The sequence below is a fragment of the Theropithecus gelada genome, chromosome 17 (assembly GCF_003255815.1).
Source record: "Theropithecus gelada isolate Dixy chromosome 17, Tgel_1.0, whole genome shotgun sequence".
Taxonomy (NCBI): Eukaryota; Metazoa; Chordata; class Mammalia; order Primates; family Cercopithecidae; genus Theropithecus; species Theropithecus gelada.
Window position 1 is genome coordinate 68,187,567 of NC_037685.1, and position 20,431 is coordinate 68,207,997.

A 20,431-nucleotide genomic window follows, 5' to 3' on the forward strand; every position below is an offset into this window, starting at 1 on the left:
TAGAGATGGGGTTTCACCGTGTTAGCCAGGATGGTCTCGATCTCCTGACCTCGTGATCCACCCTCCTCGGCCTCCCAAAAAGTGCTGGGATTACAGGCGTGAGCCACCGCGCCCGGCCATAACCTTTGTTTTTAATATAATCTTATTGTAAGTTCATGTAGTAAGATTTTTAATAATAGCAGTGTTTAATTTTTCTGCTAATTATATTTCTGAAATGTTAGCAACCAGGTATCATCAGTTGGCCCTAGCACACCACCGACTGCCAAGTTTTACTAATGAGGAAACTGAGGCTCAGAGAGGCTGTAACCAACTTGCTGTAGTCACACAGGACAGTACTACTTAGGTTGCTCTAATTCCAAACCTTCTCCCTTCCACTTGCCGATCTACCTACATGTCAGCACCCAAACGTCTTGGTGTGAATGGATTTATAGTTTGTTGAATAAAGTCATTGCTTTCCGGTAGGTGGGATGGGAAATCTGACCAGGCGAAAGAACAGGATGAAGGGAAAAAGAACATCTACTGAACAGTTCAGGATACGGCAGGATATTTTCTCTCCTGGGATTTGGGCAAGCCAAGATTTAACAACCAGCAATTACCCAGCAACTGATAGAACTGATAGAACATTCATTGTTTTTTTTTAAACTTTTGCCATTCAGTATTCCTTTTCACACATTTTCACTGTGTGAAATGAAAACGTTAAGACTTATCTCAGCAGCCACAGCAAAGAGCAAGTATTAAAAATCAAGTGAGTTTCCAGGAGAAGAAAACAAAGTTAACCCTCAATACAAATACAACTCGGCCAAAGGTGTGGCCCACCCCTCTCCGCTCCATTATTTTCAAATAAGCCATTTCTGCCCTCATGGACTGCGAGCTAGTGGCTCCAGGCTGTGACACCACTACATCCCAGCTTCAAATCTCCCCTTGCAGGCAGTTTGGGGGTAAATAATAAAATTAGCATCCTAACACTACAAGTTGTGAGACTGCTCAGGAACAATCTTAATTTGCTTACTGGAACTCCTGTAGAAGATGCTTTGAACCGCTTTAGATACAATAGGTTCAGGTAAAACGGCGCTGCCTTGCCAACCACAGCCCCGAAGACCGGGTCTGCAAATCCCTCAGCTGGCCGAAGGGGCCGGATCCGCACATGCGCAGTCAGTCCCGTCGGCTGTGCGCTCAGCCGTGCGCTCAGCCCCGCCCCTAGAGGCGCCGCGCTCCATGACAGCCAGCGGGCGTACACACGCTGACGCTCAGGCTGCGGACGCGCAGGCGCAGTCGGGGCGCCTTCGGGGCACCGCCGAGCTTTCCCGTAGCGTGTCTTGAGTCTTTTTTTTTTTGCGAAGTGCCGCTAGGCCAGGCAGGTGCTAAAAGCCCGGAGTCGTGCACCCCGGCCAGGTCTCAGCAGCATGGAGGCGCAAGGTGTCGCGGAGGGCGCGGGGCCGGGCGCCGCCAGCGGCGTGCCCCACCCCGCGGCCCTAGCCCCGGCTGCGGCTCCCGCCCTGGCGCCAGCCCCGGTGGCGACCGCGGCCTCGCAGTTCACCCTGCTGGTGATGCAACCCTGTGCTGGGCAGGACGAGGCCGCGGTCCCCGGGGGCAGCGTTGGGGCGGGCAAGCCCGTTAGGTACCTGTGCGAAGGGGCCGGGGATGGCGAAGAGGAGGCTGGGGAGGACGAAGCGGACCTGCTAGACACTTCGGACCCTCCAGGGGGAGGCGAGAGCGCGGCTAGTTTGGAGGATCTGGAGGACGAGGAGACCCACTCGGGGGGCGAGGGCAGCAGCGGGGGCGCCCGGAGGCGGGGCAGCGGCGGGGGCAGCATGAGCAAGACCTGCACCTACGAAGGCTGCAGCGAGACCACGAGCCAGGTGGCCAAGCAGCGCAAGCCGTGGATGTGCAAGAAACACCGCAACAAGATGTACAAGGACAAGTATAAAAAGAAGAAGAGCGACCAGGCCCTGAACTGCGGTGGGACTGCCTCGACTGGCAGCGCGGGAAACGTCAAACTCGAGGTATCAGACTTAGCTGAGGCCTAGGGGTAGGCGGTGGAAGAAGAAACCCAATCTTAAGGCAAACCGCATCTCCAGGGCCGGCCCATCCGCTTCCAAATGGGCCGGGTTGCAGTGACTGGGTTAGTGGTTGAGAATTAGAATGTTTACCCTAAATTAAAGTTTATACCAGCGTGTGCAAAGCAGTAACAGTTCTGTTGCACCCATATGATAGGTGCCGAAATTTCAGTAAAAATAATGTGACATCGGCAGAGCTGTCATAGATCTGGGATATGGCTGGAAGGGCACAGAGTAAATGTTCGGTCTGGTTCATCGCTAAAGGAGACTTAGGAACCTAGATGAAGTTGGTACTTCTGAGAAAGTCATCTCTTTAGGTTTTCACTACTCTATTCTCAGTATCCAGTTCTCAGTACCTCTATTCGTAATACTCCTTGATTTAGTACTTTGTTTTTAGTGTCCTGTTCTGTTAACCCTCTTCCTAGTACCCTATTTTTAGTACTACTATACTCAGTTGCCTGTCTGTAGTACCCCTGTACTTAGTACACTTTTCTTACAACTCTGTTCCCAGTACCCCTATGTTTAGTCCCTTGTTCTCATGTTCTCACTACCCCAATACTTAATATACCTTGTTCTCAGTATCCTTGTTCTTAGTACCCTGTTTTCACTATCCCTTTTCTTAGTACCCCTGAGGGGGGGAAAAAAAGGATGATAATGGGGTATAAGTCTCAAAAAACTTTTGGATTGTTTGATTTGAATTGAGTCAAAGGTAAAACCAGTGTTCTGGAGTTGGACTTCTGGGTGCAAACCCCTGTTCCATCATTTGCTGGCTGTGTGGCTTGAATAGGTTATGAAACACTGTAAAATGAGCATTAAAATAGTATGTCATTCACAGTGTTGCTGTGAATATGTGAGCCATTCCATACTGAGTGTTCACACAGTGTCCAGCAACTGGTTCAAGTTTGCAAACCTTTGCTGTTATTATTGTCATTGTTAGTGGTATACTTTGAGGCTGTCACAGATAAGCAGATACTTCTTCTTGTGAGAGCTATGTAATCCCTCAGTGTAGAGAAAAATGTAATTTTGTTACAAGTGATCCAAGCCAAGTATGGTGGCAAGTGCCTGTACACCCAGCTGTACTCGGGAGGGTGAGGTGGGAGGATTGCTTGAGACCAGGGGTTCAAGGCTGCGGTGAGCCTTGTTTGCATCACTGCACTCCAGCCTGGATGACATAGTGAGACCCTGTCTCCTTAAAAAAAAAAAAAAAAAAAGTGGTCAAAATTTTTTCTTCTTTAACTGCAAGCTGTCTTAGGGTCTTACGATGTATTCTAAGTCTTTAAATTTCTTAGTTTCCAGCTGAACTTGAAGTGCTCCATTACTAAAATATTAGACCTTGTAATTGTTTACAAATGTAATGTTCTAGGCCAGGCACAGTGGCTGATACCTGTAAGCCCAGAACTTGGGGAGGCCTAGGAGGGAGGATTGCTTGAGCCCAGGAATTCGAGACCAGCCTGGGTAACATAGGGAGACCCCCATGTCAACAAAAAATTTTAAAATTAGCCGGGTATGTTGGCACATGCCTGTGGTCCTAGCTATTCAGGAGGCTGAGGTGGAAGGATTGTTGAGCCCAGGAGATTGAGGCTGCAGTGAGCCATGGTTGTGCCGTTTCACTCCAGCCTGGGTGACAGAGCAAGACTTTGTCTCAAAAACAAAAAGTATAATATTCTAAATATCTCCAAAATCTACAGTTGCCAATGTGTCATACTTAATTCACACTGGTTAGGACTGAGTGACTTCTCTTTCCCTTAAGTTTTAATCTTTTGGAGTAAGAGGACTCCTTTGAGTATCTGGTGACTTAATGAAAACTCTTCCTAGAAAAATCCACTATGTAATTTTAATTTTGCCTACTAATTAATGGGCTCAGGACTTCTGTAATCTTAGTTTAAAAACCCCCTCAATCCATATTCTTGTTATATGTTTTATCAAATCTCTGATTATGGGGAATTAGAGAAATAAACACCTGGAAAAGAATGAAAGTTAGTAAAAGTGATCAAGTTTCTTCTTCAGTATGTTCCACAGGTGCTCATTCGCTTCAGAATTCTTTGGAGAGGGAGAAAAATAATACTTTTTTTCTTTCTTTTTTTTGAGACAGAGTCTCACTCTGTTGTTGCTCAGGCTGGAGTACAGTGGTGCGATCTCGGCCAACTAGAACCTCCACCTCCTGGGTTCAAGCAGTTCTTGTGCCTCAGCCTCCTAAGTAGCTGGGATTATAGGCATGCACCACCACCCCCAGCTAATTTTTGTATTTTTAGTAGAGACCGGGTTTCGCCATGTCGGCCAGTCTGGTCTCGAACTCCCGATCCTCCCACCTCAGCCTCCCAAAGTGCTGGGATTACAGGTGTGACCCACCACACCCAGCTTAATAATACTTATTTTCAAGAAAGAAGTAGTTAACCTATGGCTGCTTACTTTTTTTTTTTTTTTTTAACTACCTAGCATTTACATCTACAGTAAGGAAAATGTGTAAAAGGCAAATTCATACTGAGAGTCTCTCTCTGCACCTCCCACAAAAAGAACCTCATAATTGACTATTTTGTTATTTATTTACTTATCTAATTTTTAGAGATGGGTCTCACACTGTTGCCCAGGCTGGCCTCAAATTCCTGGGCTCAAGTGACCCTCCCGCCTCAGCCTTCCGAGTAGCTGGGATTACTTCACCATTGCACCCAGCTTCACTATTTTGAAATAATTTGCATGACTTTTTAGGGAAGGGAATTAATTGCTATAAGCAACAAATAATAGCTTACTATCCAATTTGTCTTATATTGTGGGATACTTTATCAGTTCTGAGGAGGTAACAAGATCTGTAAGTCTTTATCTTTGTTAAACTGAGTGAGTGTAAAGAAAATAACAGTGCCAGTCAGGATATAATAAGAGACAACTATATAGTCCGGTTTTAGCAGTTCAGAGGAGGATAGATCATTGTAGGCTGAGATACTCCAGAAAGGCTTTGCAGAGGAAATGTGACTCAGGATAAACCAGAAAGGATGGGTAATAGTTTCCGCTTAATGAGCTGAGTTTCTTATGTGTCAAGCACTGTGTTAAGCTATAAATGGAGTCTCACAACCCTTCGGCAATGGGATAGGTACTATGTTTTACATACATGGAAACTGAGGCACAGAGAGGCTAAAGGATTTGGCCTAGGTCATACAGCCAGCAAGTAGTGTACTCAAGCACAAGCAGTCTTATTCTAGAGGCTTCACTTTCACCCCCTTACTGTACTGCTTCCCTAGAATTCTGGTAGATAAAAGGAAAGAGAAGCACATTTTAGTAAAGAGAGAGAAGTGGGAATACAGAAAACACTTTTGTGAAGATAGCAAGTGGACTATTCTAGCTAAAATGTAATAGTTGAGTGGAAAATTCATGAGAAAAACATTTGGAAAGATAGGTTGAAGCCAGTTTTTTCTAGTATTGAATGCCAGCCTATGGGATTTGGGTTTGGAGTCTTTAAATGAAGTGATAATTAGGAAGGAGCAGAGGATCCTACCCTGATGGAGTGGGTTAATGTTGAGAGCCTATAGATTTTGAGACTATTTCGAAGATCATTATAGTAGGACTGACAGGTGATGACGGTATCTTCTGCTATGCTATGAGCAGCAAGATTAGAAATTAAGGTCTCTATTCCAATGAAGGATTTATTAAGGTAAAAAAATTAAAGAAATTAAGGTATCTAAAATTATTTCTTACACAAGCCGAGGTTAAGTGAGGAACAAGTGTGTATAATGTCTACTCCACCAATCTAAGAACTGTGCTATATGAGAGACACATAAAGGGACTAGGGATAAATGAATTGACTTCTGTTGGTGGGATTGTTGTTATTAAATATCTGAAAAGCTATCATTTAAGAGAAGGAGTAGACTTACATGGCATAGTTCTGAGGTGACTGGGATTCTTAGGCATAAATCACAAGGAGTATGTATTTCAGCTCAGCTTAAGTAAAGCTACCTAACATTCTACCGAAATATCAGAGCTATTCAAAACCAAATGAAGTGTGGCAAAAGTTGGTAAACTCTGTAGGACAAAGAGCATTGAAAGTTTTTGAAAAAGAATTCCAACATCTGTACAAGTTTGGACTAGATGAGTAAAGGTTATTTTCACTACAAGCTTCTCTATCTAATTCAGTATCTAATATTTTGTGATATTAACCTTTTGAATTTGCATAGTGAGGTTGTGAGGGCGGAGGGTACTGTACTGTCAAGTCAATTTCAGCATTCCATTATCTTGCACATAAAAATTAAAGAATCTCATAAATAAAATCAACTCGGGGGTCGGTGGGGGAGGAAGAAGTTATTTTTGTTTCCTCTGGGTATTAGAATTTTCTTTTTTACAGTTGTTACGTGTTGAGGCCTAAAATATTTAGGGATGAAATGTTTTTGTAATATAAAGTTGGTAAACTTCTCATAATGAAAGAGATTAAGAGGATATTCTCATAGATAACTCAGAGGCCGGTAGAAAGAAGGCCAAGAGAAAAAAACAGCATAGATAATATTCTAAGTAAAGAACAAAGAGGTTAAATTCATGTAAAGTATGGCTTTCTGGTAAAACATTTATAGTTTTATATTTACTTAGTAAGAATTTTGGATGTGGTATTGTAGTATAGTTTTGTAAGAGTCAGAATATTTCAGTCAGCTAAACAATATTTTGTTATGCCAGCAAAATTGCAAATATTTAAGATGCAGTCAGGTAACTGGGAGTACCTGACTGGTAATAAGTGCGGCTGATTTTGTTTTTGGGCAGTTAAATCTCAGGGTAATGGTATCGTTTTAGGACTTGCCTGTTTTGTTCATACAGGTGGCAGGAGACTATACTAGTGCTTTTTCAAGCAAGTTTATCTAAATTTTGAAAGATTTGGTTATCAATTGCTTCTTTAAACAGTATTTTACTACTCCCCCATTTGTTTTGGTTGGTAACTGGGTAAAAGCTATCAGATATCTTATTGAGCAGTGCATAATTTGCCTCTGAGTTCATATATTTCATCCAAAGGCAAGCAGATTATGTTTTGGCTTGGATAGCATTATAAAAAGAGAATGGTCAATTCCACTTGGCATTTTTTGTAATGTTGAAAATAGCTCACAAGTAACTCTGCCTCAATCTTAGTGGCCCACCTCTCACACTGTTACTCTATCACACTGTATCACACACTATTAATTTTGAGACCTGTCAAGAGACTAAAGAACCCAGGTTGAAAATCAGGTGGGAGAGGGAGCGAGAAGGAATGTTACATCAAATTAACTGCTGGTATCTTGCCTATAATGAAGAACTTTCCAGTGTTACAGAGACTGGGCAAGAAGAAGGAAGAAATGCAAAGACCTGTTCATTACCTCTTTGAAATACCTGTAATCATGACTTACTACATTAACTGTTTATCTATTTGCATTTTTATCATTTATCCCAGGAAAGTGCAGATAACATACTCTCCATTGTTAAACAAAGAACAGGATCTTTTGGGGATCGTCCTGCAAGACCTACTCTTTTAGAACAAGTGTTAAATCAAAAAAGACTGGTAAATATCTGTTTGTCAATCAGTTATAAATGTGTTAACAAACTTTTTTGTTATAAATGGAATTATTGAGATTTTTGAGATTTTAACTCATGACATCACACTATACATCAAAATGAATTCCTAATAAGGAGTCAAAGTTTTAAAAAAAGAATCAAAACTTTACCTCAAAAATCTGTAACGAGATTTTTTTTAGCTTATATAGACAAAATCACAGGGAGAAGATTATAAACTTGACTACATAAAAATGAATGCTATAGTCAAAACTAGTGGCAAAATGCACAATAACCTAGAGCAAAAATATGTACAACAAGTATAAAAGACTGTGGTTATTGTGGCTGATATTTTATCACATAAAATATTCCTGGTTGGGCATGGTGGTTCATGCCTGTAATCCTAGCACTTTGGGAGGCCAGGTGGGAGGATCACTTGAGGCTGGGAATTTGAGACCATTCTGGGCAACATAGCGAGACCCCATCTACAAAAAAATTTAAAAAGTAGCTGAGTGTGATGGTATGTAGCTGTAGCCAAGAGGCTGAAACAGGAGGATTGCTTGAGCCCAGGAGTTTGAGGCTGCAATGAGCTGTGATCATACCACTGTACTCCAGCCTAGGCAACAGAGCACCCTATAAATCACTAAACATGATCAGTTTCCTTATATATATATAAAATATGTTTCCCTCTTTGACAGCTTCAGTCTTAACTGCAAAGAAAGGTTATTACAACAATTCCTATAATTTGATGAGGAAAACCTTTGACTTCAATACATTGCAAAAGATACAAACAGAAAAAAAAAGGCGGAATACCATTAAATGACATGGAAAGGTATTCAACATCATTAAAAATAAACAAAAAGTGAAAATTGTTTAAACGATTACCACAATGATGCAATGATGTTGAGACTTTCATGCAATGGGCATCCTCCTGCAGTTAATGGCATTATATATTGGTATAGCACTTTCAGAAAGCAGTGGGCATTATGTACCAGGAGTCATCCCTTTTGACTCAGACATCACATTTAATATGAAGGCATTTACAGGACGTAAATCCTAAATATGGATGGAGTTAAACATAAAGATATTGCCAGGAATATATTTATCATAAATAGTAAAAAGGTAATTGAAACAACCTAAATGTCCAACGGTGTCATAACAGCTAAGATGATTTTTAAACAAAACTATTTAATAAATAGAAAACGTACTAAGATATAATACATATAATGTTGAAATCAGGATTTAATGATAGTATGTTCACTTTATTCAGTTTATCTTTTTGCAACTTATTGGGGCCAAAGATTTTTTCTTTATAAATTTATGTATTTTATTATAAAAACATATTACGGGAGACTGGCAGGATGATTGCTTGAGCCTAGGAGTTCAAGACCAAGTGAGCTATGCTCCCGCCACTGCACTCTAGCGTGGGGAACACAGACCCTGTCTCTAATAATCATATGTTAATCATAGTCTGTTATATTTGTTATATTATTACAACTATATTTTAAAACTATATTTTAAAAAGTGTACAAAAAGGTATTGGATGTTTTGGAGCAGTTCTATTAGTTTTTTTCCTGAAATTTTGGTATATACCTATATATATACACATATATAAATGCATACCTATACACACAATATTAAATTTCTTTATGAAGACTTAGTTGGCTAATGAGAAACTTGACTTCTAGCACTAGTTTATATGTATGTACAAACTGGCATTTAGCTGCTATTTTCACATGTGGCTCCCTTTCATCTCCTTTTTTTTTCTTGCTATAATCCTGGGTCAGTGCTCTTCGTTCTTACGTATTTCAAGAGATATATTTGCTGGCATATTATGGAAGGCGTTTCCTTTGTGCACAAAGTCACCAATAACAGACTTCACCTGTTATTTTTAGGTTTTAGTATTTTGATGTGTGACATCACATTATTTTCAGTTTGCAGCTTAGTTGCAGTGCATCAGATGTAAAAGTGATTTTGATTCAGGCATATTTTTGTGAAATATTGTCATGTGTAGGGACACATCAGAGTAATTTCATAGCATGAAAACAGTCTAATCACATAGATTAATGCTATTAATAATTTTTTTCTTTTCTTTCTAAGTCGTTACTAAGAAGTCCAGAAGTAGTGCAATTTTTACAGAAACAGCAACAACTATTAAATCAGCAAGTTTTGGAGCAAAGACAGCAGCAGTTTCCAGGAGCATCAATGTGAGGGAACTTATCAAGAACATCTACATGGTTTTTATCTTACTGTAATAGATGAGCATATTTTTTTACCAAATATAAATGGGGTAATAATATATGCCTGTAGAACATAAACATTTTCCTGTAAATGTATGTTTGCATTTGGGGATAAATAAGTATTGCACTTTGTGCATCTAATCTTTCAGATTACTATGAGTTTGAAGAAGTCAGCTTACCTTTCCAAAATAACATTTAATTATAATGTTTTTTAAAAATATATTCCTCTTCAGTCATTGTTACTGAAGGTAATGAAGCAGTTACTTTCTGTGGAAGTCATAAAGTTAATAGATATTAATCTTGACTCATCTAGCTCAGTGGTTCTCATCAAGGGTCCATTTGATTGTCATAGTGACCTTGAAAACCATTGGTTTTTAGTGAGTGGTCAGGAATGCTAAATGTTCTGCAGTATCAGGGGTAGTCCCACATACTAAGGATTGTCTCACCCACAGTGCCAAAAACACTCCTAAGAAATGTTGATGGCTATTTTGTGGTGCTAACATGTAGTTGGGGCACCTATAATTGGGTTCTCTTAATAACCTTTCTTTGCAGTTAAGACTGAAGCTGTCAGAGAGGTAAGCGTATTTTATATAGATGTAAGGAAAGTGATTATTGTTTAATATCTGTGAATTTAGGATGTGCATGTCTTTTCAGAGGTGTGCTAGTAAAACCTGAGGGATTAACTAAGCACACTGGGATGTGTCTTTTACAGTTGGCTTCTGTCTTTCATGTTACCTGTTAGTGTTGATCTCTTAAAGCAGATATTTCTTGTTTGTTGAATTTGTGAACAGTATAGATCTCAGCCCACCAATGCCAAAACAAAATTATTTTTCTTATACTTATTTTTATTAAACAAAATGAAAAAGATCCTTTTCAAAAAGGAGATCCTGAAAATAAAACTAACAGTCCAGCATTTTGTCATTGTTTTTCACAATTTGAGCTATCTCAAAACTGCTATTCCTAAGTAATGTTCAAAAATGATGGGTAATCTGGATACTTTTTTCTTATACTTTGTCCTAGGAAAACTTTAAACTTTTAAAAAGGCAAACCTACCAATACGAATAACAAATTAAATGTCAAGAGAATATATCCAATATTAGGATATAAATGTATGTGTCTCAAGTTTAACTATACAAAAATTTGTTACTTGTTTTTTAAACTCTATATATAGTTAAACTTAATCATGGCTGTTCTGAGAAGTACTTATGGAAAGCAAGAATGTTTTGTTCATTTTTTAATGTGTGTGTTTTTACTTGCATATCTGTTTGCTTTTAACAAAATTAATTCATTAAAGTCCAGTTGTTGACCTTTGAGTTGGCTGATTTCTTTATTCTGTTCTTTAGTTTATTCTTACTAGACGCAGAGGAATTCTACTCTTGGTTTTAAAAGTCTCAAGTTGGAATCTTTCAAATGTTTACTGATTTATAATGTCCCATTTCTTTTTCTAGAATTAGAAAATATGATTAATATGAATATTGTCAAATAGTTCTAATTGCTTTTGTATAACTCATTGAAAATGGAAATTTTAGTATTTTAAAAAATCATTATTACACCCTCAGTTTCTAACTGTCTTTAGTTTCTAACTTCCTTAGCTAGAAAAATTAATGTTCTACTCATGACCACAGATACTGTTGAAGGTCCATAGATTAGGGCCTGTGTTCAGATAGCAGTTTATTTGAAAACGGACTGACTTCCTTCACTATAGAAAAAAAAAAAATCTGATTTAAATACCTCTTTTACTGAGTTTGAAGGTAACAGTTGTTTTTAAAACATTTTAATGAAAATACTTGACATGTTTAATAATCAGGTGAGTTGATCTCACCTTTCAATCAAAAGATGAGCTATTTCCCTGATTACCCCGACATAGAGTACTCCATCTTCCATTGGTTGTTTGGATTATTCTAAACCACTGGAGATGAACTTTCTAGAAAATCATCTACTGCAGCAAAATACATCTTTCCTCTTCAGAGCTTTACCCTAGTAGCAGAAAAGGATGTCGCCTGTCTTAAGATGTATTCCATAAGCACAGACGCCGATTTTTATGAGCTATTTGTAGCTTGGGCTTTAGAGGACCCGAGAGTGTGTGCAGCATGAACACCCAAATGGAAAGCTGAGGAAGAAGCCAGAGGACAAGCTGTGACTAGCGGGAGTTTGTTTGTGTTCCTCCTAGAATTACACCTCGAACGATTTACTTTTCTTAAATTGGAGACCACAGTCAGCACTAATCAGATTTTATACCGGTTGCCTTTGAAAATCTAGTAAGCAGCAGGATATGTTAATAGTAATATATTAATTAACATTACATATTAGCATTAAAATTGTTAGTGTTTATTATGGCAATATGGTTATATCATTAAACTATACATGCATACCTGCACTTCACCATCATGCTGATTAAAATCATCTGCAGAAACTTGTGGGGGCACAGTGAGGGTAATTGTGACAGCAGTCCTTTTCAGAAAATGAAGGAAACCAGCCAATACGGTGGCTCACACCTGTAATCCCAGCACTTTAGGGGGCCAAGGCAGGCAGATCACTTGAGCCCGGGAGTTTGAGACCAGCCTGGGTAACATGGTGAAACCCTGTCTCTACAAAAATACAAAAATTATCTGGGCATGGTGGTGCCCCCAGCTACTCAGAAGGCTGAGGTGGGAGGATTGCTTGAGTCCAGGAGGTTGAGGCTGCAGTGAGCCCTGATCCTGCCACTGCACTCCAGCCTGGGTGACACAGCAAGACTCTGTCTTCATAAACAAACAAACAAAAAAAACGAGGGAAACTGAGTATTAGAGACATCAACATTTTTCTAAGAAAACCTAAAATTGTCTGCTAGTATGGAAACTCAAGTTTGCTTCATAGCAGGGTGTGCTGAGACTCTTAGTTTTGAGTTTCTCTTGTACTTGCAGAGCCGGCCTTTTCTTTTTAAACTGTCCATCATGGCATGTACACCCTGCCTCTTGGGGTAATTAGGTGGACCCTTTTGGCCAGGGAAATGCTTGTCCAAGAAAAAACAAACATTGATCTCTTATCTGGGTGCCCTTCTCTGGATAACATGCCCAAATGATGTTACTGTGTCTCTATTTCTTGTTCACCTCTTTAATGCCAACAACAAAGAATCAATTGCCTTTTGCAATTAGTCCCAGACATTTGCTACCTTTAATGAGTTATAAAGTCCACCCAGTATCTCACTTTCCTCAACATGTCCTGCTTTGTTAGCAATTGAAAGTGACTCTAGCCCCTGCCCAGGCCAGGCATTGCCCTTTCTGAAAGGCAAGAACAACTTAGAACTGAGACATTCAGAGCAACTCTCAGGTACCCAGTTTGGAGAGGAAGGCTGAGTGCTGAGTGCTTTCTGAGCAGCAGCTCACCAGTCCCTGAGTGTCTCTCCGGCTATGTGCTGAAGGTCAGATGCTGAGGCCACTGTGGTGACTATGCCAAGCACAGCAGTGGCAGGAATGGCAGTGTCCTCAGAGGCCAGTGCTGCCTGACTGCCTACACTGTGCCCTTGCTGGGAAATGTAATAGCTCACCCCTAGTGTTAGTAATAGTGATGCAAGATTTTTTGCTCCTTAGTTCAGCTAAATCTGGGTTCTTGTCTCACAGCCAGGAAAAATTAGGTGCGAGGGCACATTGAAGGGTGAGGAGGGCAGAATTTACTAAGCAAAAAGAAAGCTCTCACCAAAAAAGGTGGGGGGCGAGGTCCCACCAGTAGGCTCCCACCTCACAAATTGAATACCAGGTCACCACAAACAAGCTGAAGAGACCAGGCCCCTCCCCTGGATAAGGCATGAATTCCTGGTGACTCTGCCCCATTCCCTCAGTGCACATATGGGCCCTTAGTCTGAACCATTCCATATTGACTTATTTCCCATATTATGCACGTGTTAAGGGAAATAATTTTTCACTGTGGGCGTGTTTAGGTAAGCCCCCTGAGCGCAATGACCTGGACAGGTCAGAGGTTCTCTGGTACCCTTCCCTATCTGCCTAGGCATTTGGCTATCTCCTACCTCTATCAATAGGAGGCAGGAATTGATGGGTTTACTTCTAGCAACCAAAATGGCAAGGCTTCTCACGTGTTCTTGGAAAATCAAGAACAGAAATCTCTTAAATAGCTGACATACAGGCATAGCAAGTTGAACAAGATATTGATCAGAACCAGAGTAGCAACCGTATCATAAACTGCAGGTACTGCCTGTATTTTGTGATAAGCTGCTTATCTGAGACCTCTTGATGAACAGCAGGCAAAGTTTTATCAACATGCCAAACACCTGAATGATAGGCACAACTACAGCTTTCCTACTGTTTCAGTGTGTTAGATAACTGAAAAGCCCCACAGCGCAGTGGCTCAAATAACAACTTACTTTTTTTTATTTTTCCTCACAGTGTTGTGGGTTGGCTGGGCTGAGCTGAGCTGAGAGTTTCTTCTGGTAGTCTTGCTTGGGGCATCTCATGAGGCCACAGTCAGATGGCAGCATGGCTGTGACTGGACAGTCAAGATGACCTCCCATCCTCCACAGCTGGAGGCTTCAAACCAAAGGCCCCAGTGCCAGTCCAACCCACGCTCAGTTTTTGTCATTTTTACACTTTCAGTAATTACATTGCTTTTCCATTTTGTAATAGTTGAAAAATAATTCAAAACAAAAATATTTTGTGATACGTGAAAATTATATGAAATTAAAATTTCAGTGTCCACAAAGTTTTACTGGAACATAACCACAACCACGCTTATTCACTTATGTATAATTTACAGCTCCTTTTGCACTACAGTGGCAGTGCTGAGTGGTTGTGACAATCACAGAGACCACATGGCCCACAAAGCCAAAAATATTTACTATCTGGGCCTTTAGAAATTCTGCTGGCCCCTTCTCCAGAGCCTCTGTCCATCATAGTCATCTCTTTTTTTTTTTTTGAGATGGAGTTTTGCTCTTGTCGCCCAGGCTGGAAAAGAATGTTGCGATCTCGACTCACTGCAAACTCTGCCTCCTGAATTCAAGAAATTCTCCAACTCAGCCTCCTGAGTAGCAAGGATTAGAGGTATGTGCCACCACACCTGGCTTTTTTTTTTTTTTTTTTTTGAATTTTTAGAGAGACTGGGTTTCACCATGTTAGCCAGACTGGTATCAAACTCCTGACCTCAGGTGATCCACCTGCCTTGGCATCCCAAAGTGCTGGGATTACAGGCGTGAGCCACTGCACCTGGCCCACAGACATCTCTTCATTCAGTAGTCTAGCATGGGGGCTTGCTCCCAAGAGTAACGTTCCAAGAAGACATGCCCCAAAGTGCAAGTACTCATTCAAACCTCTGCTTGCATAATGCTTGCTTGTTGCGGGAAGTCAGGGACCCTGAACGGAGGGACCGGCTGAAGCCACAGCAGAAGAATATAAATCGTGATGATTTCATGGACATTTATTAGTTCCCCAAATTAATACTTTTATAATTTTTATGCCTGTCTTTAATGTCTTAATCCCATCATCTTTGTAAGCTGAGGATGAATGTCGCTTCAGGACCCTGTGATGATTGCGTTAACTGCACAAATTGTTTGTAGAGCATGTGTATTTGAATATGAAATCTGGCACCTTAAGAACATGATAACAGCAATTTTCAGGGAATAAGGGAGATAACTTTAAAGTCTGACTGTGGGCTGGGTGGAAAAGAGCCATATTTCTCTTATTACCGAAAACGGGTAAGATAAATATCACTGAATTCTTTCCCCAGTAAGGAATATTAATAATTAACTGCCCTGGGAAAAGAATACATTCCCAGGGTGGGGCCACTAAAATGGCCGCCCTGGGAGTGTCTGCCTTATGCAGATGTAAATAGGGAAGAAACACGCCCTAGGGTCCTGCAGCACCCCCAGGCTTGCTAGGATTAGGAAATTCCAGCCTGGCAAATTCTAGTCAGACCAGTTCTCTGCTCTTGAACCTTGTTTATCAATGACAATGCATGCACAGCTGGACATGGACGTTCATTAGTGATTCTAGTTTCGCCCTGACCTCCTGCCTTGTGATCTTTTGTCGTCCTTGAAGCATGTGATCTCTGTGACCCACACCCTATTCATGCACTCCCTACCCTTTGAAAACTGCTGATAAAAATTTTTTGGTTTTACGGCTCAGGTAGCATCATGGAACCTGCCAACATGTGATATCTCCCCTGGACACTCAGCTTTAAAATTTCTCTCTTTTGTACTCTTTCCCTTTATTTCTCAGACCAGCCGACACTTCGGGAAAATAGAAAAGGACTCACGTTGAATTACTGGGGGAGAATTTCCCTTGATACTTGCTAGCATGCCATTGGCCAAATTAGGTCACATAGCTAACCCAAAGTCATGCGGGTGGCCATCAACACTGGGATGTGTGTGGCTCATTGGAGGTCATTGAAGTAAAACCTCCCATAGTTACACAGTAAGTTAGTCAAATTCTTGGTTTATTGGACAGCTGACAGCTGTAAGAAGGACCCTATGTTCATGGAAATGGATACAACCTAATAACATGAACAACAGATAATGGTTTTTAACCATTAACTTCCATTGATGATGGTTCTGATTAGAGCACAAGATAACTAGTGAAATGAGAGTTCCCTTATCCCCCTTGCAGGGCATGTGACAAGGGTATGACTCACTCCTTTCGTCTCCCTGTTGCTCAAACCCATAGGAGGAGCATGCAGACAGGCAGGTGCAGAGGCCTTGGGGAGCGCTTTTGGGCTTCGGCCTAACGGCAGCATCTAGGGATGGCTGGCTGTGACTCCTGAATCCCAGGTGGCCGTGTGTTACAGTGTGCTCTTTCAGCTCTGCCGTCTGCAGATGGATTATGTTAATCAGCTCGATAGACCCTGTGCCTTATCGTAAGGGCAGTGTCCAGTGTGACGGGTTTCTGTACCCCACGTTCTTGCCCAGCATACCAGAAGAGTCGGATGACACGTGGACTTGAAGGATGAGTGCAAGGTTTTATTGAGTGGTGGAGGCTCTCAGCAAGATGGACGCAGAACCAGAAGTGGGGGACGGAATGAGAAGGTGCTCTTCCTCTGGAGTCCTGCCGTTCTTGTTTGACATTGAGATGCCTCTTCCCTTCTCTGCCGTGCCGCCCTGCCACTCCCACTCTTTGTCACTCTCTGCCACTCTCTTTCTCTGCTCCTCTCAATGTTCAGCCACTTGGGTCTGTGCCTGCTAAGGTCTCAGGTTTATATGGCCATGGGATGGGGGCATGGCAGGCCAGAGTGGTCTTGGGAAATGCAACATTTGGGTGCAAAAACAAGAATCCCTGTTCTCACTTAGGTCCGTGGGCACAGGCCCAAGGGTGGAGCCCTCGCCTGGGACCCCACTCTTCTCTACCCAGCACTTCCCTGCCTCCCTCCAGTATCAGTAGTAGAGTCTTGTGATAGGCTGGATAATGGCCCTCCAAGATATCCAGGTGCTAATTCCCAGGATTTGTTGATGTTGTCTTACGTGGCGAAAGGAACTTTGCAGGGGTGCTTAAGTTGAGCATTCTGAGATGGAGAGATCAACCTGAATTACCTGGATGGGCTCAGAATGTAATCACAGGTGTCCTTACAAGAGGAACGCTTGCTTACAGAAGAAGAAATAGGAGATGTGATGATGGAAGCAACAGGTTAGAGAGATTCAAGAAAAGCATAGCCAGCCAAGGGAATGCAGGCAGCCTCCAGAAGCTAAAAAAATAAAAATAAAAATAAAAAAAAGCAAGAGAACGATTCCCCCTAGAGCTTCCAGAAGGAACTAGCCATGCCACCACCTTGTCATTATCCCAGTGAGACAGATTTCAAACTTCTGGACTCAAGAACTGTAAGGGTAAGAACTGTAAAATAAATTTATGCTGTTTTAAGCCACAAAATTTGTGGCACTTTTTTACAGCAGCAACAGGAAATTAATAAAAGTCTTCCAGTGCTAGGGGTTGAATCTCATCACATTTCTAAGGCAAGCACTGCTTAGTATCTTGCTTATTTAAAAGATAAACTTAGCTAGTATAAACAATAGTGACCAACTAGATTGTATGCTATACTACTTGTAACTAAATGTAAGAAAAATGATTGCATACTCTTTGTTTTCTTGTTTGTTTTGAGACAGAGTCTCACTCTGTTGCCCAGGCTAGAGTGCAGTGGCACAATCTTGGCTCACTGCAACCTCCGCCTCTCTGGTTCAAGCTCTTCTTGTGCCTCAGCCTCCTGAGTAGCTGGGACTACAGGCACACACCACCACACCCAGCTAACTTTTGCGTTTTTAGTAGAGACAGGGTTTTGCCATTTTGGCCAGACTAGTCTCGAGCTCCTGACCTCAGCTGATCCACCCGCCTCGGCCTCGCAAAGTGCTGGGATTACAGGCATGAGCCACCGCACCCAGCCAATTGCATACCCTGGATCAAAAAACCATTTCCCTCAAGTTAGAATATGTGATATTTATTGTACATTGAGTGCCCTCTGCTGCTTACCCAAAGCTTTCTAAACCTTAACCAAACTCGTAAAGCTTATAAGCAGTGGGACAATTTGGAGCCTTAAACTCCCAAATTCTGAAATGTCTTCCGACACGATTTTCCACAGCAATCTGTAGCGTGTCTGGAGCAAGGATGGGGGCATCATGATTCAGGGGTCCCCAAGGAGGGTCTATCATAGACTGTTGCTTTTTAAAGTAGCAGTGCTTTAAACTGTCATTGTAGATTTAAGAACCTGTGGTCCAAATGTCTCAGTTTAGTATGTAAAACCCTTTATCTCCAAGCTCCTGCCTATTTCTGCCTCTCTCCTTTACTTCAAGCCATCATGATTTACATGGTATAATGCTAATGGATCATTGTTTCACAGAAGTTCTTTCCATCCTTTTAGTTCTTTTCCACTCCTTCAGCAAGATGAAGAGCTCTCTCTTGTCCTTCAGCACTGAGCTTTGTATTTCCTTTTTATGCCAATCCAGGAAAAACAAATAGTAGCTTTGCCAACTTTTGTTTGCAAACGCCTTTTATAGTAATCTATAATCTCACCAACTCCTTTAGAAAACAATCATCAATTTAACATTTTTTTCATCATGTATGAAAGAAATGATTTTAAGTTTAAAATGCTTCATTGTATATCAACATGTTTTAAACATTGTACTATAATCATTTCAGTATACCTCTAAATATTTTATTAAGGGTAATCCCAGCACTTTGGGAGGCCGAGACGGGCGGATCACGAGGTCAGGAGATCGAGACCATCCTGGCTAACACGGTGAAACCCCGTCTCTACTAAAAATACAAAAACTTAGCCGGGCGTGGCGGCGGGCGCCTGTAGTCCCAGCTACTCGGGAGGCTGAGGCCGGAGAATGGCGTGAACCCGGGAGGCGGAGCTTGCAGTGAGCTGAGATCCGGCCACTGCACTCCAGCCTGGGCGACAGAGCGAGACTCCGTCTCAAAAAAAAAAAAAAAAAAAAAAGATAAATTTCACTTTCCACAGTCATGTAGTGATGGGCTCTATTTAATTTGTTTTAAAATAACTGAGTCAAGAAAAGCAAGTGTGTCAACACTGAATTGTAAAATGGTATATTTAGCTTGAAGACGGAATGTATAAGGAAGTATATACTACTATGGCATCAAAAAAGACAAAACACTTTTACAGTATGATGTTTGGAATATTTGAAATTAAACATCAGTGATCATTTTGATAATATTTATGTATTTATTTTTTGAGACAGAGTCTCGCTGTGTCGCCCAGGCTGGAGTGCAATGGCAAGATCTCGGCTCACTGCAACCTCTCAACCTCCCAGGTTCAAACGATTCTCCTGCCTCAGCCTCCTGAGTAGCTGGGATTACAGGTGCCCTCCACCATGCCCGGCTAATTTTTGTATTTTTAGTAGAGACAGGGTTTCACCATGTTGGCCAGGCTGGTCTCGAACTCCTGACCTCAGGTGATCTACTCACCTCGGCCTCCCAAAGTGCTGGGATTATAGGCGTGAACCACTGCTCCTGGCCTATTTTGATAATTTTTAGGCTTTTCCTTCCTAAATGATGAGACTAGAGAGAAGTTAGCCTGCCACTTGCAAGCGTTCTCTCCAAATAACACATTGCAGGTGTGAATTCTGTTTGGCTTAAAAACCAAACTGAACATAATTTTCCTTATATTTACTCCATGTAACATTGGCATTTAGATTAAGAGTCATTCTGAGGCCATACCTAACATTTTTATCAGATGCATGCAAATAATGGAACCATCAGTCATCATGCAGAGGTAAACTTTCAGAATTAGTGTCTTTTTGTTAACTTGGTCTTATAACATCGAAATTCTTTATGCTTGTCATATTCAAATTCACATTATGAAAACAAATTAAATGCTTAGAATAAAAGCAATTTTAACTGTTTAACTGCTAAAGCTACTTTTCCATGCTACTGCTATGCAGCTGGATAACTATTTCCAAACTGAAACACAAGCGCGCTTTTCTGATGCCTATCTGCTGTGCATGGTCACCTGATATGCAATTGGAGGCTTGCAATGCATTTTATTTTGAAAGGGAGAAGCTAAATACTTACTGATATTTTTAAAGGAAGAGTTAAAAACAACCACCATTTCTGCCTTTACAATGTGATCCCCAAAAGCCTTTCTAAGACAAACAGTAGCTGGAACACGCTGAAAATGAATACATAGAATCCCTGTCCTTAAACACGTCCCAGCCTG

General features: G+C 41.2%; 1 protein-coding gene across 2 annotated transcripts; it reads left to right on the forward strand.

Annotated features, from left to right (window-relative positions):
• The first annotated feature begins 1,233 nt into the window (after positions 1–1,233).
• RFXAP (regulatory factor X associated protein) lies at positions 1,234–11,103 on the forward strand. Of its 2 annotated transcripts, XM_025364451.1 has the most exons (4): positions 1,234–2,003; positions 7,453–7,560; positions 9,651–9,757; positions 10,445–11,103. In XM_025364451.1, the coding sequence occupies exons 1-4, from the start codon at positions 1,404–1,406 to the stop codon at positions 10,530–10,532; spliced, it is 903 nt and encodes a 300-aa protein (XP_025220236.1). In that variant the 5' UTR covers positions 1,234–1,403; the 3' UTR covers positions 10,533–11,103. The 2 variants fall into 2 exon arrangements, with proteins under 2 accessions (XP_025220236.1, XP_025220237.1); XM_025364452.1 differs by having other exon boundaries at positions 9,651–11,103.
• The last annotated feature ends 9,328 nt before the right edge of the window (positions 11,104–20,431 follow it).

Bases quoted from the DNA above. Each gene is read 5' to 3' on its own strand.
- RFXAP (XM_025364451.1), top strand. From the start codon at position 1,404: ATGGAGGCGCAAGGTGTCGCGGAGGGCGCGGGGCCGGGCGCCGCCAGC. The intron at 2,004-7,452 runs GTATCAGACTTA...CATTTATCCCAG, and splicing joins CGGGAAACGTCAAACTCGAG to GAAAGTGCAGATAACATACT. The intron at 9,758-10,444 runs GTGAGGGAACTT...ATGTCTTTTCAG, and splicing joins CAGTTTCCAGGAGCATCAAT to AGGTGTGCTAGTAAAACCTG.